The sequence below is a fragment of the Eublepharis macularius genome, chromosome 3 (genome assembly GCF_028583425.1).
Source record: "Eublepharis macularius isolate TG4126 chromosome 3, MPM_Emac_v1.0, whole genome shotgun sequence".
Taxonomy (NCBI): domain Eukaryota; kingdom Metazoa; phylum Chordata; class Lepidosauria; order Squamata; family Eublepharidae; genus Eublepharis; species Eublepharis macularius.
Window position 1 is genome coordinate 95,927,303 of NC_072792.1, and position 19,684 is coordinate 95,946,986.

The 19,684-nt window shown below is 39.4% G+C and overlaps 1 protein-coding gene across 2 annotated transcripts; it reads right to left on the reverse strand.

The window, feature by feature from the left end:
- Positions 1-290: 290 nt before the first annotated feature.
- Positions 291-19,574, reverse strand: CHAF1B (chromatin assembly factor 1 subunit B). 2 transcript variants are annotated; one of them, XM_054973852.1, is made up of 14 exons: positions 19,500-19,574; positions 18,342-18,468; positions 17,739-17,871; positions 17,217-17,331; positions 13,877-13,980; positions 12,985-13,081; positions 12,559-12,643; positions 8,545-8,638; positions 7,039-7,108; positions 6,859-6,950; positions 5,850-6,006; positions 4,575-4,994; positions 3,995-4,083; positions 291-2,533 (listed from the first exon to the last, which is right to left on the reverse strand). In XM_054973852.1, the coding sequence occupies exons 2-14, from the start codon at positions 18,465-18,467 to the stop codon at positions 2,430-2,432; spliced, it is 1,686 nt and encodes a 561-aa protein (XP_054829827.1). In that variant the 5' UTR covers position 18,468; positions 19,500-19,574; the 3' UTR covers positions 291-2,429. The 2 variants fall into 2 exon arrangements, with proteins under 2 accessions (XP_054829827.1, XP_054829828.1); XM_054973853.1 differs by lacking the exon at positions 19,500-19,574 and adding an exon at positions 19,397-19,477.
- Positions 19,575-19,684: the final 110 nt, after the last annotated feature.

The following is a 19,684-nucleotide window of genomic DNA, read 5'->3' on the forward strand; positions in this document are numbered from 1 at the left end:
TACTCAGAGATGAAAGTCAGTCTATGAAATAACTGCTATATAAAAACTACTTAAGAGTGGCTCATCACTATTTTTACCACAAAATTTTCTTCATACTTCTAGAAAGCATTCCTGTCAGCAGATTGCCGTGGCAAAGGAAAATCTGTGTGTGACCCACTATTTATTAATTTGTTCCTATTAAGCAGGTCTCTGTTCTTATGGGTTGTTATTATCCTGGTGGGTATGCAACTGTCAGTATGAAAAGACAGACTCCAAAACTGTTACAGATATGAACTGAGAGGTTTATTGGAAGACGCTACTTCATAGTACACTACAAAAGCATAATGCAAACTGAATCAGATACATGAATACATATGTAAAAACATGGATACAAAACTATCAGAAAGATGCATGTGGCTACAGAAAATATGGGACATATAAACATATGAACAGGCAGCGCATAAGTATTAGCAAATAAACCAGTTTCCAGTACAGAACACACTAGGCAGTAATGAACCATAAACCACAAGGCATTGGAAATACACTTGAAACAAAAAGTTGCAAACATGAAAGTAAGCTTAAGGCATGTTTTAGCAGATCTAAATCTAAATGATAAACCTTTAATTGTTACCCTACTGCCCTTCAGTTTCCTAGCAAGCAAGCTGATGCAGTTTCATAGTTGTCTATCCAAGGAAGATTGAAGAGACAGGACTCTCACAGGCTTGTGGGCCTCTCAACCCTCGGAACTCCTGAAACTTACGAGGAGGTAAGGATAGGGCGTTTGGAGACCTCAAGACATCCTTAACGCAGGCTGGCAGAAAACAGAAAAGGCTGCTTCTGGCCTAAAAAGAAAAGCTGCTACCAAACCCACCCTCCTTCTGGACTTTTATACTGTTTTCCTTGAGCAGAGGTGGTGCTGCGGTGGCACCCCACTCCTCAGAGGTGGAGACATAGGTGTGGCTTAATTTCCCCCTCATTCATTGTTTACTTTGGCATCTAGGGGACCAGAAAACCCCATACACATAACATCTTCCATTATCCCAAAACAATATACCAGTCAGAGCTCTTATCAGTCATGAGACTGGTCTTCTTGTTTGTCAGAGTTGCAGGTAATTTTTCATGCTTGGTCAGTAACCAGCAATGCATTCTAGAGATTTCCAATGAGAGGTTTCAGACTAGGGTTCAAGGAAGAGCACTCCTGTACAGCATGATTTGTGTGTGCAGTTGGGATGAGGGCGTCTCCAATATGTGTGGAACCGAGTCTTGTACAATCTGGTTCTCACGGCATCTCAGCAGCTGCTTATTTTAGCTCAGCTGGCAAAGTTAATATCCCAGTCAACACACCAATTTCTGGGCTTGTTCAGTTGAATCCACAGATTCTACCAAAGCCACTCGAACAATCACGCAAAGTAAGATAAAAAATACAGCAATTTGTGATCCGTTTCCATTTCTTTTTCTTTCATCTGAACTTGTTTCATTTTGAATTAAGACTACTTAATACTGCAAAAACCTAGCACTGTGTTCAAAATGAGTTAGTGAAATTAAAGAATGGACAGAAATCTGAATATGAAGTTATCTTTTATTCTATGTACTACATCTATAGTAATCATATATTGTAATAAGTTAAAAAAACCCTCACAAATGAAGACCTTGCACTTATTTAATATTATTGCAATTGTTCTTTAAAAAACCAGAAACATATAGTGACATTATGCAACAATTTTTCATGTTTGCATCACACAGAAATCTTATGACGGACTGTTTTGTACTTTGGCTACATTTAATATAAAGATATTAAACTATATTTTTTTCTTTCCAATCTACCTTCTCTAACTCATAAAAAAATTCTTCAACACTGGCATTTTTTCACTTGCTAGCAGATTAATGCCTTTGATGGTTTGAGATTTGCACATAACTGAGACATGCTGACTAGATAGGCACTTCCCATATAAGTGACTTGGAAAGCCGATGGAATGACTTAAAGTTTGAGCCTAAGCACCATTACATCCTTCAAAATCCTTTGAAGTCAATGAACTTAGGACATAACTCTGCTTCTGATTGCATTGGAAGTTTAGCAAAACAGTTTCATTGTGCAAGTTTCCTTGTGAAGCTAAATTATGAAGAAAATACAAGCTATCCTTTGAACAGCAACTTTTTCTTTACTAGATATACAAATTTTCATAAAAAAATTATTACTTAAAGTTAATGAAATCAGACATTTGAAATCACGTGTTATTTGCATTCCCTAGACACCCCCCCCCCCCCAACTCTCAATGGCCTGTCAAACCCAACAGTTTGCTTAGAATGCTTGGACAGCATTGTTGCAAGTTTGATTCTTTGCAGTGACTCATTTCTCACATGACTTTGTTGTTGCCAAGTCTATTACTTAGACAACTATGACTTGTAAAGCATAAGCCATCCATATAGTATGCTAAGGTGGTGGTTTTAAACTACTTTTTATCTTCAAGTAATCCAGAACTGGCAGTTTCATCTGTTTTAAGACGCTTAGATGCTGGGGGATTTTGCAGAGGGTCCTCAGGTGGTGATGGTCTCTCTGAAATATTGAACAAAAATCAAAATCAGTACTGTTTCAGCTTATACTGGGATAACAATGCTGAATACTCAGTTCTTCCATCAAATTTATGACATTAATTGATGGGAAACATTCATTGTGCCAGTGCACACAGGGTGCCATTGCAAAATGCAATAGACCAGGGAGGGGGTAAGGAATCAAAATGTGAGCCATTAGCAGGCTTAGATGAAATGCTAAACATTCACTGCTCACTTAGCAATAAGCCTGAACGAAAACTCCAGAAGGCTCTTTGCTATCCTGCACCAACCCAGAGGTTAGCACTAAACAATAGCTTACTGGAACATTTTAGCCATCAAGCTCTGCATTTACTCTGAAAATCTGTTTGTTCATGGCTTGCAGTGCAAGTAGAAGACATTGTTTGCTGGATCAGTTGCAATGACTACCGCAAACTGCCCTCCCCTCCTGTAGCCTTCCTGCTTTGGACAGCCCAAGAGGAACTGGCCTGTGTTCTCTTTAAACCCCAGGTGAGAGGAAAACTCTTTGCCCCCAGCCCCTCAGAGCCAAGCTACAAGTATCAGCTTCCATGGGTTTTAAACCTGTGTTTGCTAAAACCATTTTAACTGATAGGTAGTTTTTTTTAAAATACAGAGCTGCAAGGCCTCCTCCAGGGCAGCCCTAGTTGCTCGGGCTTGCTTTCCTCCTGCTCTCCACCTTTCACAGAAAACTGATCTGTAAGCATAAATCTTACCTAACACAAATAATTGTGAATATTTGAGTTAAAAGAATAAGAATACTAAGCAAAATAAATGAAAGGGGTAATGTTAACTAAGCCTGTACTTACACAGACAATTTACCCTGCCCTCTTGGAAAGCGGATGCAAAGAGGCAAAAGGTATTTGGACAATACTTCCCCTTCTAGGAGACAAGAGCAAAACCATGCTGACACTTCCACCTTGGGAGTGTGTTGTCAGCAACAATCATACTATCTCTGCTAATGTTCCCTGCTAATCTCTGCTAATGTTCCCTGCCAAAATCCAGTACCAAGAGTTTGGGACTGCTGATTTTTAGGGCCCCAGGACTAGGAGAGTAAAAACAAAGCTTCTTGACGTTTGACAGCAAGACCAAAAGGTGACACTTGAGTTCAAATGTTCTTTCTGTTTTCCCCAAACATTTGTCACATTTAGATCCTCCCTGTCTGAGGATCTAAATTGCCCCCCAACTTGTAAACAAGCCTGTGTTATGCCAATGCATATTTTCTTCTCTCCTGACAATGACAAAATACAGTTTGCTGGAAGCCAAGAAATTGCTAGTTAGTTCAATTAGTAAAAGGAGGGAGGAGGAAGGGAATGACTGAGCCAGTGATGGTATTCCAGGATTGTTCTTATGGTGTCAATACATTTAAATCATGCTACTGGGTCAAAACCAATTAAAAACAGCCTTCTTTTATAATTATTGATACGCTATCAACATTAAGTTATTTTACCATGTTGAACAGTTTCTGAGGAAGAAGGTGCGGAGACTGTATTTACTGAGTGTGGAGTATCTGTCTTTAGAGGAATCAAAGCAACCCTCCTGAGAAAGAAAGAAAAAGAAATGAAGAACATCTTTGAAGCCACAGCCTCTCCAAAAATCCATGCAGTTTCTTGCACCTCCACTTTCCTCAGCTTGTTTCCTCCCACCCTTCATTTCTTTGGCACCCTCTTGGGGCCCCTTCAAGAAGAGAGGCAATCTAGTAAGCTTCCTAGCACTTATGTTTGTCAAAAAGCTGCTTAATTCCTATAAGCAGGGCAGCCTCTTTGAAGAACTCACAGAATGGTCTAGCCAGGCTCTCAATTTCCTCACGGGAATATTTATATTAATATTTATTTTGTAACATTTATTTGTTAAAAAATTATGTCATCCTTTCCCCAGTATGTTCAAAGCAGTTAACAATTTACACAAAACTCAAGGAAGCAGTAAGACAGAAAACATGAAAACCATATTTAAGAACTCACAGAAACTAATTTGCCTCACTTCAGAAATACCACCTTTTCAAAAGATGACTGATTGCTTTACAAGTTTACCTTGGTGCCCTACTCCACGCTTGAAGAGTATTTAGTGTAATCCTCCTGGGTTGGTTTACTTTAGAGCTGTGGCCAGAAGGCTGCATAGGTTTCTTCTCTTCTGAAAAAGATACTGGAATATTTCTAACACTAACAGGGGTTGAAGGCAAGTCTTTAATATTGACTGGAGTCTTGGGTTGCACAGGAGGGCTGCTTGGATCCACAGTTCTATTAGGAGGAGTGCCATCTACCGGTTTAGGAACTGGGGAAATAACACTGGGCGAGTGACCCTTTTTTATTTTCTTCTCTGCTGTGTTGGGAGTCCTTGTGATTAAAACTGGTTTCTCTTTCAGCGGTATTCCAAGTTCATTTTCTTCAAAAGTCACAAAAGAACAATATCCATCCGTAGAAGAAATAGCAAGAAACGATCCATCACTAGACCTGGAAACATTCATGGAAACAGAAGAAGTTTAGACAGCCATAATTATTCTCCAGTAATAAAAATATACATATAGAGAACATACTTAAAAATCTCATTGCTTCTAACTAATCCATACAGTACCGACATATAAGAGGCTTTTAATTTTGCTTTTAATACTCTGTGTGCTCTATACAAATACTTTTAGCTGATTTTTTGAAAGTGCAGGAAACTATCAAACTCATGTGCAAAGAGATGCAGCATCATGCTAGAAACTACTGATCTCAACCATCCAGTCATGTATGCACAGAGAGAAATCTTGGAACTTTAGAGAATGAAGATGTTACTGCAGCTGAGATTCAGATAGCAAGTGAAATTGCTAAAAATAAAAGAAGACAGGAGCTCCTCAAGTCCAAAAGCAATCCAGAATTTGGATTCAAGACGGACATTTCCCATTATTGACGTTAGACAGGTGATAGTGGTGCTGAACCCATTGACAGTTTTCAGAACGTTGCTGAAAATCATTCGCAAGATGAGGCCAAATGAAATACGTGCACTGAAACCCATAACTGAACTGCAAAAAGGAGCTCTGACTCTCTAAAGCTTTCACTTTGAAAATTTTGTTGGTCTCTAAGATGCCACTGGACCCAAACCCTAATGTCAAGCAAGTCTTCAGTTTTACAGAGTACATGAAATACTGCCATTGATATTAAATTAGCACTCTGACAGACTCTTAAACTGCAGCTGTATTTCTGGTCTAGGAATATCTACAAGATTTTTGATGGTGCTGAGAATGTAAACTTCAGAGAGATGGAAGTCTGTTTACTACATAATTCTATCAGAATACAGCCCAACTTGTTGCAACAAGAAGTACTTACCAAGAAATGTCGCTCAGAGTATGGTAATGTATATTGGATACGTAACCAAAAGGAAAGGACTGCTGCGTGTCATAGAAAAGTACAGAGTCTTCTGAAGCAACAGCAAAAACTAACCGATAGGACAGATTTATTAGCCCAGTTCTCTGAGAGGTATCCTCTAAAATACAAAGAGTTTTAAAATTACAAGAATTTTCTATTCAGATGCTCATGCTTTTCAAACAACATTACTGTATAACTTTAGAATCTGTAATTTAGAAGATGTCACATCCTTTTTTTAATTGTCTCATACAAATAGAAGCCTTTTCATTGGCACAAGGAAGCCACATTACTTCCATGTCAATGATGTTTTTTCACATGTACTCCTCTTCAGGAGTAGTATAAACTGTTCTAGCACATTATTGTAATCAGAAATATTCCCCAATCCCATGCTTTAGCACTGAAAACAGATGTAGCTAAAGAACAAGTCGTTCCTTTTAATGTGCAAGAGGGATAAGGCTGGGAAAAGTTCTGCCCTACTATCTGTTTATAAACAGTTCTGGAAATTCTCAATTTTCATGTAAAATACTTATGCAAATTCGGGGATCCTCTCAACCCCATTCTAAACATTCAAATTATTCTTATGCATCTATGGGCTTCTTCATCTCTACTTTGATCCTGAGCATCTGTGATATTTTTTGAACAGGACCAACACCATGGGTTGCTACAGACCAAAAAAAAATGCTTAAGATTGTAAAAAGACTCGGAACTCTGCCCCCATCATTTAACCAATAACAATTCTTTTGCATCACATGCTAAAAATTATTTCTCTCACATACTAAAAAATATACTGAAGGAAATGTAAAAGAATTAGAGGCCTTGCAGAATTAGTAAACTGCATTTATGAGGAAATACCGCATTAAGCAACTCAAAAGAGCTATTTAAAATAGGACATAAAATAGTATGTTTGATGGTATAGTTAGATTTACCTTTTATCTGCAATACAATACTCATTCCAAAGTGTTTACAATACCTTTGCTAAGTGTAGATCTTAGTTCAAAGTAGACTGGACAACAACGAACTGCTAGCGTTGCCTTCCCAGGACAAGGCAAATGTGCAACAGGCCTAATAAGAAATTATAGCTTTTTAAGAAATGACATTTATGACATAAATTTTAATACGTGGGCAAATGTTCATTCAAATAAATTCCTACCTTTTTAAATTTTTTCTAGAAAATATGTAAGTGGTGTTTGTTACATTTTCTCCTGATTCCACACAGCCAGCTGAGAAAGTTGAAGAAATGCCAAAATGTTACTTTTGCACTTAACTTTTCTAAAAAGATCCCCTGACAAAGCCTGTCAGTCATGTTGATCAAGTCAATACAGGTTGTTCAAGACAATGATTAACAGTGCAACTTTAAACAGAGTTACACCCTTCTAAGCTCATTGACTTCAGTGGACTTTGAAGAGTGTAACTGCTTAGGATTACACTGTAAGTAATGTATTGACTCTGCAAGAGGCTGACTGTATCACGGGTGCAAATACGTTTTTCTTTAAGAGGTTTAATGAAAAAAAAAACGGTTCTCTGAATTTGGTATCTTGTACCACTTCCTGCAAGAAGTTTTGGCTCACATATAATGGGGCAGCCTTTATGCTTCAAATACTGAATCTTGAGTATCTTTAAATGGAAAGAAAAGAACCAAGTTGGGAAGGGGAAACTATGTACGTCTTCCCAATACAATTCATTCCAGACAGTATGTCCAGTAAACAGGGACTTGAATGGTTAGCAGAAATGAAATTACAATTAGATGTGGCTTAAATGAGAGGCAATGAAAACTTCCATTACTGTTTTCTTATATTTATACAGCAACACAAATGTATATTATTACTGGCATATGTGTATTATTACTGGAGGTGGGGAGGGTAGAGAAGATAGAAATTTGCGTGGCAATAAATCCTAACTAGAGAAATTCCACAGAACAAAAAACCCCCGAACCACGTGATTCATAGCATTCCATGGAACATCGAACCACGAACTTCCAACCTTTTCCCAGTTCGTGGTTCCGTGAAATTTCAATCACCCTGCTGCCTGGCAGCAGAAGAAAGAAGCTGTCATTTCACAGACCCCGCGCTGGAAATGACAGCTTCTTTCTCCTGCTGTTGGGGCTGTCAGTTTTACAGACCCTGCACTGTTCCAGCACGGGGTCTGTGAAACTGACAAACTGACAGCCCACACAGCAGGAGAAAGAGGCTGTCAGTTTCACAGACCCCCTGCCGGTTCCAGCGCAGGGTCTGTGAAATGACAGCCCGTTTCTCCTGCTGTTCGGGTGTCCGTTTCACAGACCCTAGTTTCAGCCCATTAGCTGAACCCCGCACAGGGTCTGTGAAACTGACAGCCCCTTTCCCCTGCACAGGGGCTGTCAGTTTCACAGACCCCGCACTGGGTTCAGCCGATGGGCTGAAACGGGTGTGAGGTCTGTGAAACTCCGAACCTGGCCACAGAACAGCTGGAAAAATTAGTTTGTTCCATAAACACGCATTCTCATGGAACGCGTGTTTCACTGCAAACGAACCAGCCATTCCGTACGGAATTTTGTTCCCTGGTTCATTTTGTGCCCATCTCTAATCCTAACATATAAATGACCTGCGGTTTGCAAAAAGAACAAAATACTTTCTTCCACTGCAAATCACTATGGAGTCATTAAAGTGTCTGCACACACCAGGAGCAAGAAGCAGAGAGCCATCAGGAGTAAAAGTAAGTCTCCGAAAGAACGACTTCATGCTGTCATCATGAAATATTCGATAGCTTTTCACCTGAAAAATTTCACAATAAAAAATCCAGTTATTTTTAATTACTAAACAAGCAGTTAACTGGATATATCCATTTGTGGTCCTCTTTATTCAGAAAGCTAGGCAGCATCCTCTACAGCAGGGGTCCCGTTTTTATTCAGCCTGCGGACACTGCTGGAATTTTGAGAACAGGCAGTGGAGACCAGTTCACCACAAAATGGCTGCCACTGAGGAGTGGGCCAGTCATAAAATACTGAGTTTCCAAGCCAAGTATCCTCCTATGCTGGAGGCAGCTGTTTCCAAATTGTTGCTCTTATAGGTGGAAAAATGATACCTACTGGGTTCAGCGGAGCACCTCCTGCTGGAAAGCCTCAACTGTCGCTTTGCTTTAGGGATGAAGCAAACAGGTGCCGGGAAACTCATCATGATCACCATATTTGGGATCACAACTCTATGTCTACAAGTAGCTCCTGTTCCTCTTTAGATATGACCCTCCAGTATCAGAAACTGTCACACTGAACTATTTCCCACCTTTTAACAATAATACTGCTAAAAATATCTCCATGTGCCTTGGAACTATGACAGTGACTACCACCATACTTTACTTACATGGTCAGTGCAGAAGTTGAGTCTTATACTCTGGGTTGGGTTCTGTTGATTTTGTTTGCATTTAGAGTTGCCAATATGGCTGAAGAAAAAATGTTTCGTCTCTTTAATAAAGGCTTAATGTGGAAAAATGGGACACTGATTTTTTTAAATTAAATTTATTCAGTAAAAAGAAAGTTAGATTCTGTCAAGGAAACAGCCTACTCTTAGTTTGTTTCTTGGCCAAATTCATGCCAGGGCAAATGTGCCTGGTTAGGCCTTAAAGGATAATTCTGGGAAGCTTAAGATAAATGCAGTGGAAAACAGTTCCTAGAGAGATAAGCCTGGACATGTTTTGCAGAACCCAGGTGCCAGTAAGATCACGGGCGTACCAAAGCCAAGGGCTTGCATTCCATCTCACTGCATTCCAAGACCAAGGCCTGCATTCCACCTCATTAAAAATCAGAGCTCAGACGGGTGCTAACTGCTCTGATGGGTGACATGACAGCTGCAGAGGGTCATGTTCATGTGTTCATGAACATGTTCACGTTCATGCAAATCCCTGACTGGTTCAATGTTGCAGGCTGATATGGAATAAAAATGGAGTTTCTAACTTCACTCTTTGGGACTAGACTGGAAAGCTGGCCCCAAGTGTTCTGTTCAGACTCCGAGGCTTGACTTTACAAGGTAACATCTGCATTATCAGGCAGAGGATCTTGCAAAGTAATTTAGGTTTTAGTTAAGTAGTCTTCATTGTTTCACTCTCCTACTTTTGCACACTTTTCTATGTAAGTAACTTTTTGCACAATTCTTAATAAATATCAATCTTTATCCTTCTGTGATGTTACTGGGTTTTGGGCTTCAATCTGAATCCAGCACCTTGACCTATTTGGCTCAGCTATCAGTTAACTGTTTTAGTGGAACTCAGCAAACAGCAGGGCTACTTTGCAGGGCTGACTTCAGTATGGCTGGAGACTTTATTTCCTTAGTCTCTGAACTTAGGGTTAGTTAGATAGTTAGTTAATTGGTGGCAATGGTCTACCCTGAAGGGTAAAGTTCTCTTGTCCACAGAGCGTGTTTGTTCAGGAAAACCCGCCCGAGGACCTAGGAGCAGTGACAGAGAGCTTTACAAATTCATCTACAACTCTAGATGCTGACATTTTTAATGACATGTAAGTAAGTAACACCAGCTGGTAAATAACTTCCCACTAAGCATCTATTAAAGGGACAGGGGTTTTTTTCTCCAAGCAACTAGCAATCCTATTTGCATTCTGTTGGCATTAAGGGTCACTTCACTCATTAAAAATTTACAGTATGAGTTTAACCCAGCTTCAAAAATGGTTTGCCACATTGTGTTAATTTTGTCCCCAGTTATTTTTCATGCCATAATAATCTCAACATTGATTATGTCCTTGTAGGAAAGAGACAGTGTGAGGCCACCTTAAGTGATACAGCTGTACCACAGGCCTTTGTACTTATATGCACAGTGCTTGTCCTGCACCTTCCTTTAAAGGCAACAGCTATAAAGATTAAGAAAGGACAGAGGATTCTTGTTCCCCACAGTTGGGGAACAGTACTCTGAAAGGTTGTAGCTCGTATTTGAAACAATCCTCAATTGTTCAATAGCAATTTCCAATGATAAAAGCATGTGTACACAGATGGGTAGCCTATTAGTCTGTAGCAGCAAACCAACACAGGAGTTCAGTGGTACCTTACAGACAATTAATTCCAGCATAAGCTTTTAAGAGTCAGAGATCAGTTCCTTAGATGCAGAGAAGTGTCTGGTTTTTTAATTTTATAAATGATCAAATCCAACAAAATGCCATTACATAAACTTCAAGATACAACATGACCATTGGTGAAAGAAAACACACACTGTGCCTTCTACTCCACATCCTATTATAATAACAATCTCAGCATTACTCCTTCAAATGTATTTATTTATGTCATTTATAGTCTGCCTTTCTCACTGAGACTCAAGACGAATTACATAAAATGAGATTAGCACAGTTAATATCAAGGACATTTCAATAAACAATGCCATAGTTGCCAATTTATGAGATTGATAATCTTTCCTCTTTACTTTTAAATATATCAATTCCTCTTTTATAATAATCATAACAATGTTCCACAATTAAACAGATGTACAGAACACTCCAGCTCCCTCTGCCAATACTGATTTTAAAAAGATGTTTTGCCATTACTTAACCGTTATCCTGGTGGTGGATGGGAGTGCCCTCATAGCTGACTTATGGCGAGTCCCGGAGGGGTTTTCCTGGCAAGAGACTAACAGAGATGGTTTGCCATTGCTTGCCTCTGCAACCCTGGTCTTTGTTGGAGGTCTTCCATTCAATTACTAACCAAGGCTGACCCTGCTAACTTCTGAGATCTGACGAGATCAGGCTCACCTGAGCTATCCAGGACAGGGAACAGTTATCCTACCAATAATGTTTTCCTATTTATTTTAAAATAATCAAAGTTTTAAATAGATTGCTGATAACAAACTTTTCATATTTGTTCTTATAGAAATCAAAATATATTTTATCCCCCCAAAGCTGGTTCAAAGCCATTTAAGACTCCATATAGGTGGAAATACTGAAATTAACATATCACAACTCTTTTTTCTGACAGTTTAAAAAATTTAAGATACTTTCCTTCTTTCATAATATAGCAAAATTGAGTATATATCTTTTATTGCCATTTTCTCAAAAGACAGTATCTGGGGGCTTACAAATTTTCTTACTCTGCTCCAAATTTTAATTACTTCTTCAATCAAAGGGCTGGGATAAAAAAGACAATCCTTTCTAATCATATCACCTTTCAAAGAGTACCAAGGTGTATATATTGTTCTATATTAAACCAAGATTGGTATATATCTGCATAAATACATTTTGAGATAACTTTTAGTACTGCAGAATAATAAAAGATTTTAAAATTAGGGTATGTTAAACATCCTGTACTCTTATCTCATTAGAAAACCCTAGAAATCACCCTGGGATTATTACTTTTCCAAATGAATTTAGAAAGCATCTCTTTGCCAAGATGCTAACAGCTGGACAGGAACTAAACAAGGTATATTCTCAGACAGAAGGAGAAGCAGAGATATAACCTTTGTCTTTATGGTATTAATTTTACCTATCTATGACAACTGCAAAGATGATCTTGCAAGATCCTTTTTAATCTGAGGCCATAATGTTAAATAATTTTCGTAAAATAAATCTTCCATTCTATTAGGTAGCCACTCTATTGGGAATGTGAATTTGTAATCAGGGAGATTTCCAATGATTTCCCTGGCCAGGATTTAATACGAGACAGCAGCATTTTGAAGAAGAAAAAAAAAGCCTTGTAAGATTACTGACTTCTCCTTCAGCTCCTCCTCCAGACGGCATTTTGGTAACATTAAATGCCACGCGCTTGGTCTGTGTATTGTATACTCTCAACACCCTAAAAATAATAACAGAAAAATTAATTATAAAAAAGTACTTCCTCTCATCTTGTGCACTGTGTGTACAGTCATCTGAGCACCTGCCTTCTAAAGCTTATGTTTCCTATTTAAATGGTATAAGATAGCAAATTAGCACTGACTGGAGTGCAATCATTCATAGCAGTTTTGTCTGTGCATATGCAGGAGTCCTCAAAGGAAACTGGTACTTTAATACAATCAGCTAATTTCATTTTTGAAGGGTCACTAAATATTACACATTGTAAACTTTCAGAAAACAGTGGTACCATAAGGAAAGATACAATTAAGGGTTTATTTTACCTTCCAAGCAATAGTAACTCACCTATCACAACTAAGAGTTGCAATGTACTGTCCTACAGGATCCCATGTTACTCCTTGAACGTAACTTTTGTGTTCATTAAAAATTGAAACTTTTTGCCCTAGTAGTAGCATAAAGAATTAATTGTTTAGTCATTTGGAAAAGCAATCAAAGATATTATTTCTACAGCAACTAACATATTCAGTGTTTCACATTATATCTATCATCTGCTTTTGCACATCTCAGTGACTGGTTATACTTCTTCCCATTTTACAAAAACATACTCATGGCTGAATCATAGGAGAGAATTCTATGCAATAGTGGTGGAAACAGGTTTTTCTCACCTCTTCCAATCCACAAGCTATCATCTGTGAACCATGAAAAGGTGATGGGGGGGGCAGGGGGGGCGGAATCTGCATGAACAGAAAGCCACATGTCATGGCTATTGTGCTGAGGAAGGAGAATCAAGTGAAATTGCTCCTCTCTTCATTTTCTTTCAGTGAGGTTTTTGAGGCTCCTCCAACAAAAGAGGCAGAGAGGGTCAATACTGCTCCTTTTCTCCAGTTCAGTGCAGCCAGCTGTATTGTGTGGCTTTACATTCACATATGTACTCCAGCCCTGAGCATTGCCTTTGAAGACTCCCAGGAGCTGCTGGGCAAAGCTGGACATTAATTAGTGAATGTATGCCTGCCACAGTGTGGCCATTTCAAATCAGGACAATGGCACCGGAGGTGGGTCGGGGAGTCTTAAACTGTTCTTACGGTTCCAGTTAGAATTGGGAACCTGCATGCCCGCTAATTAAATATAACATAAAAACATCCAGTTCTGTGGAGTACCAATGCCTCACCTGGTCTGGCCCTTCAAAAAGTGGAAAAAAAGGAGGCTTTTACATAAAAAACATGACTTTAACAGCTACCTTTACTGACATCCCACATTATAGCTGTGTTGTCAACTGATGCAGATGCCATATAATTTCCATCAGGGGTCCAGCAAATGTCATATACATCCTCTAAGTGACCTCTGGAATCAAATATAATAAAGAAGATCTGATAAAGAGGAAGACGGTTATGAATAAAGCGCAACAATATCGTTAAAACATTACTGTCAGACCCAGTCTGTTTCTTGGTTCAGTTCAGGCTCTGGTTGTGACAGAAGCCAGCAGAGTCATCATAACTCTGCAGTTTCAAAGCTGGGACTGAATTATGCAGGTGCAATGATGTCATCGCCTCAAGGTCTTGCACCTACATTGCATCATTCTAGCAAAGGACCTTGGGTGAAAATATGTGCACTGTCCTTGATCAGGGATCAGGCCAGTTGCTATAGTTGTGTATAAAACAAGGGTCTTCATGCTAGCTGGAGAAAAGAAAGTAGCTAGCCACTGAAAAACATTTCCGACAACAACTCAAGCAATATTAACTTTTTGCAATACGCTCTTAGCCCAGCAGAGGACTATCCTCCTTCTCCACTAAATCTACTAAGACAATACAATTCTGTGGTGACTTGGGAGGCCTTTTTTCACCATCTGCATCTGAAAGAGTACTTTCATCAAGCCTCAGAACACAACTTGGATGGAGCATGTTCACAATACCACAATTCACAATCTATTGCTGACCAACTGCCATCTCTTCAACCCTCCAATGGGCAACGTATCGATCACCCACCCAACACTAAAAGAAGAAAGACCCTACATGGATCCCCCTGATGGTCACAATGCCATATTAGATGTCTACATAAAATGCTTTCACCGCCAGGCCCAAACTAACGAGATCAAGGAATATCATCTCTCACAACACAACCTCACCGCTTTGAAAGAATTGCAATAAACAGCCTCAGACTTCATGATTAAGAAGATGACAAAGAAGAAACAGTTGTCATCATAGGCAAATCTGACTACATTCAGGAGGCTGAAAGACAACTCTCTAATACTACTTTGCACAAACAACTAACCTCAGACCCCACTCAGGGACACCAAAGAAAACTAAACATGACTTTGAAGGAATTAGCCAATACATACAAAAACAAATCTATATGGTCACACTACAGGAACCTCGACCTCTTTACTTTCTGTCTTCTGTTCAAAATACACAGGCCTAGCAATCCAGGATGGCCTATTGTCTTAGGCACAGGGACCATAACTGTTGGGGTGTATGGATACAATTATGTGTGAGTCACCACAGACTTCCTGAGAGAAGTACAATCAGTTGACAATCTTCCAGGGCAACACTATTTTGGCCACCAAGAATGTTAAGTTTGTATACTTCAACATCTCCCACAAAGATGGACTACAAGCCATTAAGAACACCATCTCTGACAACTTCACAGCTGACCTCAATATCAAGCTCTGCCAGTTTATCCTCGTTCACAACTATTTCAGACTTGGCAAAGATTTATTCCTTCAAATCAACGGCATAGCCGTGGGCACTCACACAGCACCACAACATGCCAATATTTTGATGGTTGACTTGGAACAGTGCTTTCTCAGCTACCACCAGCTAACATCCCTCCTGTGCTTGATATTTATAGATGACATTTTTACCATCTAGACACATGGGAAAGAAGCACCGGAGGAATTTCACTAGGCCTTCAGCAACTCCCACCCCACCATCAACTTGACCATGAATAAATCTACTCAGAAAGTACATTTTCTAGATATGTACTTGATGGAAGCTTAAGAACCACCTTATTAGACGAAGCTTACTGATCAGCAAACATATCTATACATCTCCAGTCATCATCCTGAACACACCAAACAATCCATCTTCTATAGCTAAGTTCTATGTTAAAGCCGCATCTGTTCCACTCCCTCTGACAGAAATTTTCACCTGCAGGATCTACAACAGACATTTTTGGAACTGCAATAACCACCTGATGTAATAAGGAAACAAATAAACAAAGCCAGAATGATACCAAGGAATAACTTGCTACAAGACAGGTCCAAATCAAACAGCAACAAAATGCCACTGGTGGTCACACACAGCTCTCAGTTCAAAACAATTCTGCGCATCATTAACAACTTGCAACTTATGCTGGACAATACTCAAATCTTTTCTTGTCCACAAACAACCCCCTGATCTTAAACAACTTCTCACTTACAACTATGTACTGCAACAAACTAAGATGCTAACTCTGTCCTCATATTCACTCTGACTATACAATCATTGTACCCAACAACACCAATTATATCATTTCAAGTGCATTCATTTGTTCATCTTCTAATGTCGTATATGCTATCAAGTGTCAGCAATGCCCTCCCACTCTCTACATTGGAGAAACAGGTCAGTCCCTACACAGAAGAATAAATGGACATAAATCTGTCAACAGAAATCACAGTACTCAAAAACCAATAGGAGAACATTTTAATCTTCCAGGACATTTCACTGCTAACCTAAAAAACAAAGAAATGTCAAGGGCAGATTACAAGGTAAAGCTGCTGAATTCGTGTTCATTCACAAGTTCAGAACAATGGAACCCCAGGGCCAAGTAGAAACACAGAATTTTTATCTCACTACAGATGCTAATTTCTACTTTAACCAATCTGCACTATACCTTTACATTCTGACACCTTTCTTTGCTTCACCCAGCCACCTCCTGACTGCGATCTCCACTCCTCTGTGTATCTGAAGAAGGAAGCTTCGACTCTCACAAGTGTATACCCTGAAAATCTTGTTCTCTTAGATGTCGCAGGACTCAAATCCCGCATTCCCTAAACATGCATGCTTCTGTAGGAAGCCCTGTACCATCTTCTATATTAAGCCAATAATTTCCCCAGATTCCCATGAGCTGGCTTCTGCTGTCATTGACATTCCGCAGCAGCATAAGGATAGTGTGTATGTGCCATACACACCCAGACAGTTTATGGGATGTGGGGATAGTTTCACCCTTACTACTTTTCTTTTTTTGCAAGGAAAAAGCATAAACAACAATCAAAACCCTCTCCTGAACTTCCACGTTTTCCTTTAGGACACAAGATGTCTGTCTATGAAATACAGAGAGAGTAATTAATATTTATTAGTTGGCAACTTTTGTCAACCGATATCCTGCTTCTACTCTAGCAGGACATGATACAGGAAGAGACAAAGAATAAAAGCACAGCACAAATAGCACTGTGATGCTAAAACACCCAAGAATATGCCAGGGAGATCAAAGCAAAATAATCTGGAAGAAATGAGAGGAGTCCCCACTGCCCCCAATACTGGATTTTTATTGCTTTTGGCCCAAGTAGGAATGAACATTGATGAAAAGTTATTAAGGTTTACCGTAAAGTTTTAATTACTGTCCAGTTCTCTTTGTTCAGCTGGTTATCGTCATCATCTTGAAATACAATTGGCTCAAGCTCTTTATCATTCAACTTCCACAACAATATTACAGCATCTATGAAATTAAATTTCATTCATCTTTGCAAATGAAACATTTTATTCACTATTTTGTCATGATGGTACATTACACAAAACAACCAACAATCCCCATTTTTTTATGTTTTGTATTTTAAATCTTAAAAACAGTTGTAAATAGAGTGCGAACATCTGCTCAGATTTTTGTGATTTTCCAGACAAGTTATTTGGTCTGTGATTTTCCAATCAGTTTTGCTGTGGAGTGGTTCCACTGCAATGGGAACAAGCAAAATATTTTGGAATTGCAAAAAGAATTATCTCTGCCTTTCAGCAGCTAAGTTACCAAAACAAGACCATTATTTTCTTGTCTTATAAGACAGATAAACATATACAAGGTAAAACAGCCACAAATCATTTCAGTGGTTCAGTGCTGGTTTCATAACTCACCATCTCCACCAGAAGCCAGAATCTCACCATTGGGAGCGAAACGTACAACATTCACAGCTTTGGTATGGCGAGCTAGATTGGACAAGAATTCCACAATTGCCTTCCCATCTGGTCCTTTTTCTACTTTCCATATCTAGTTTAAAAAGACCACAGTCATAGAAAATAGGCAGATGTTTCCAAAAATGTTGCAAACTTCTATGCAGATGACTTCAGTGATTTTTAGCAAGGCTTACATACCATAACAATGTGTGTGGCTGTCTTCATAATTTGCATATAGCTATTAATGTCAGTCTAACCATTTTACAATTCAATCATTTCTTCAATAGAAATCCAATAACTACAGTACTTACTACATTGTGTACAATATTTGATCAGATCACTGTACAGAGACTGTAATATCTGCCTTTTAAACACAAGATGCTAATGAACTTCATAATAGATTTCATAATAACCAACATATTTGACCATATTCAAGAATAACCTCTCTGGCTTACTTTATACAAACTTTTGAAGCATTTTGTTTTCTGAAATTAGCTCATCTCTTGTTACAAATGTTTGAGCAACTTTTAGCCATATTACTATAGAGTAATATTGGTAACTCACACGAACAGTAGTGTCCACTCCAGCAGAAGCCAGTCTATTGATCTTCCCATCAGTACCATGCTGGAAGTCCAAGCTGTACACTGGCTCTTTATTGTGCCATGCAATTTCACAAGTGATTACTTTCATCCTTTCAAATGCAAATACAGAAGTTTGGGACATTTTGCCTTTTATTATGATGAAACTCAAAGGATGCATCATGCCCAGTAATCATAAAGTCATTGTCACAAGCAATAGAAGACAAATCAGGAACTATATGATATATCATAGAAACCCAGATATAGTAGCTGTGAAGAGCATTAAATTATAACACTATGCAACAACATTCATTTTTAACAATAATGCAGTTGAGAACAGAAGGATCAGGGAATACATATTAGGTAAGTAACAATATTTTAAGACAACAAAAGTGGCAACTAGCAAAGCTGGAAGATTCTTGATAGTGCAGTAAACAAGTAAGATGATATTGGAAGAAAACTGAACCAGGAATTACAGTATTAAGTAACAACACCCTCCCTCCAATACACAAAGCACTTCATCTACATTGTATCACAACTGCTCTACACGACAGTGGGTGTTATCTCATTAAAAACAGAGGTGGGTGGGCTGAGAGGCAGTGGGTAGCCTACAGTGTTGCCCCCCCAAATTCAAGGTTGAGATTTGTAACTGGGGAATTCCAAAGCCTGACTCGTGTTCTCAACCACTATGCTACACACCCAACAGCTCTTGAACCATAACCCACTTCCAGCCACACCACCCTGCAGTGCAGACCGTCCTCCGTGAACACCTCTTCTGTACACACTCCTTTGCTATCAGGAGGATCAACACTGCCGAAAAATTACTCACGAGAAGGAAGACCGGCGATTTGTGTGTAATAACATGTCCATAACAATCCTCCCTCCGTTTCCTACATAACCTGGTGAGAATGAAAAGATCCCTCCTTTTCCTTCTCTCCAGTCGCCAGGCTGGTTTTAAGAAGGGGTCTCGCCCTCTTAGCAGCTTTCACAGAAACCTCTCCCTAGCCCGTCTCAGTCCCGCCAAGAAGACTCCTCTCCTACCCACGTCGGGCATGATATACGACATTCCTTAATTCCCGTAAGCGCTTCTTTCCTTGCTAGAGGAGACTCTGTACGCAGTTTGTCTGTCTTTCCCCTTCCATACCTGCAAGAAGGCCCGAGGGGAACCCAGGTAAGCTTGCACCGAGCTCAAAACCAACTCCCAGTTCCCGCGCTCGCGCCTGCGTACCAGGAAGCGGAAGGAGAAACCCATCCGCCGGGTAGTTAGACGCACCGCGTATTCCCGGCTTTGCTTTCGGTCAACCTTCTTTGCTTATGGGCAGGCTTTTT

Bases quoted from the DNA above. Each gene is read 5' to 3' on its own strand.
- CHAF1B (XM_054973852.1), bottom strand. From the start codon at position 18,467: ATGAAAGTAATCACTTGTGAAATTGCATGGCACAATAAAGAGCCAGTG. The intron at 4,084-4,574 runs GTAAACTTGTAA...TTTCTTTCTCAG, and splicing joins GCGTGGAGTAGGGCACCAAG to GAGGGTTGCTTTGATTCCTC. The intron at 2,534-3,994 runs GTAAAATAACTT...TCAATATTTCAG, and splicing joins CTCAGAAACTGTTCAACATG to AGAGACCATCACCACCTGAG.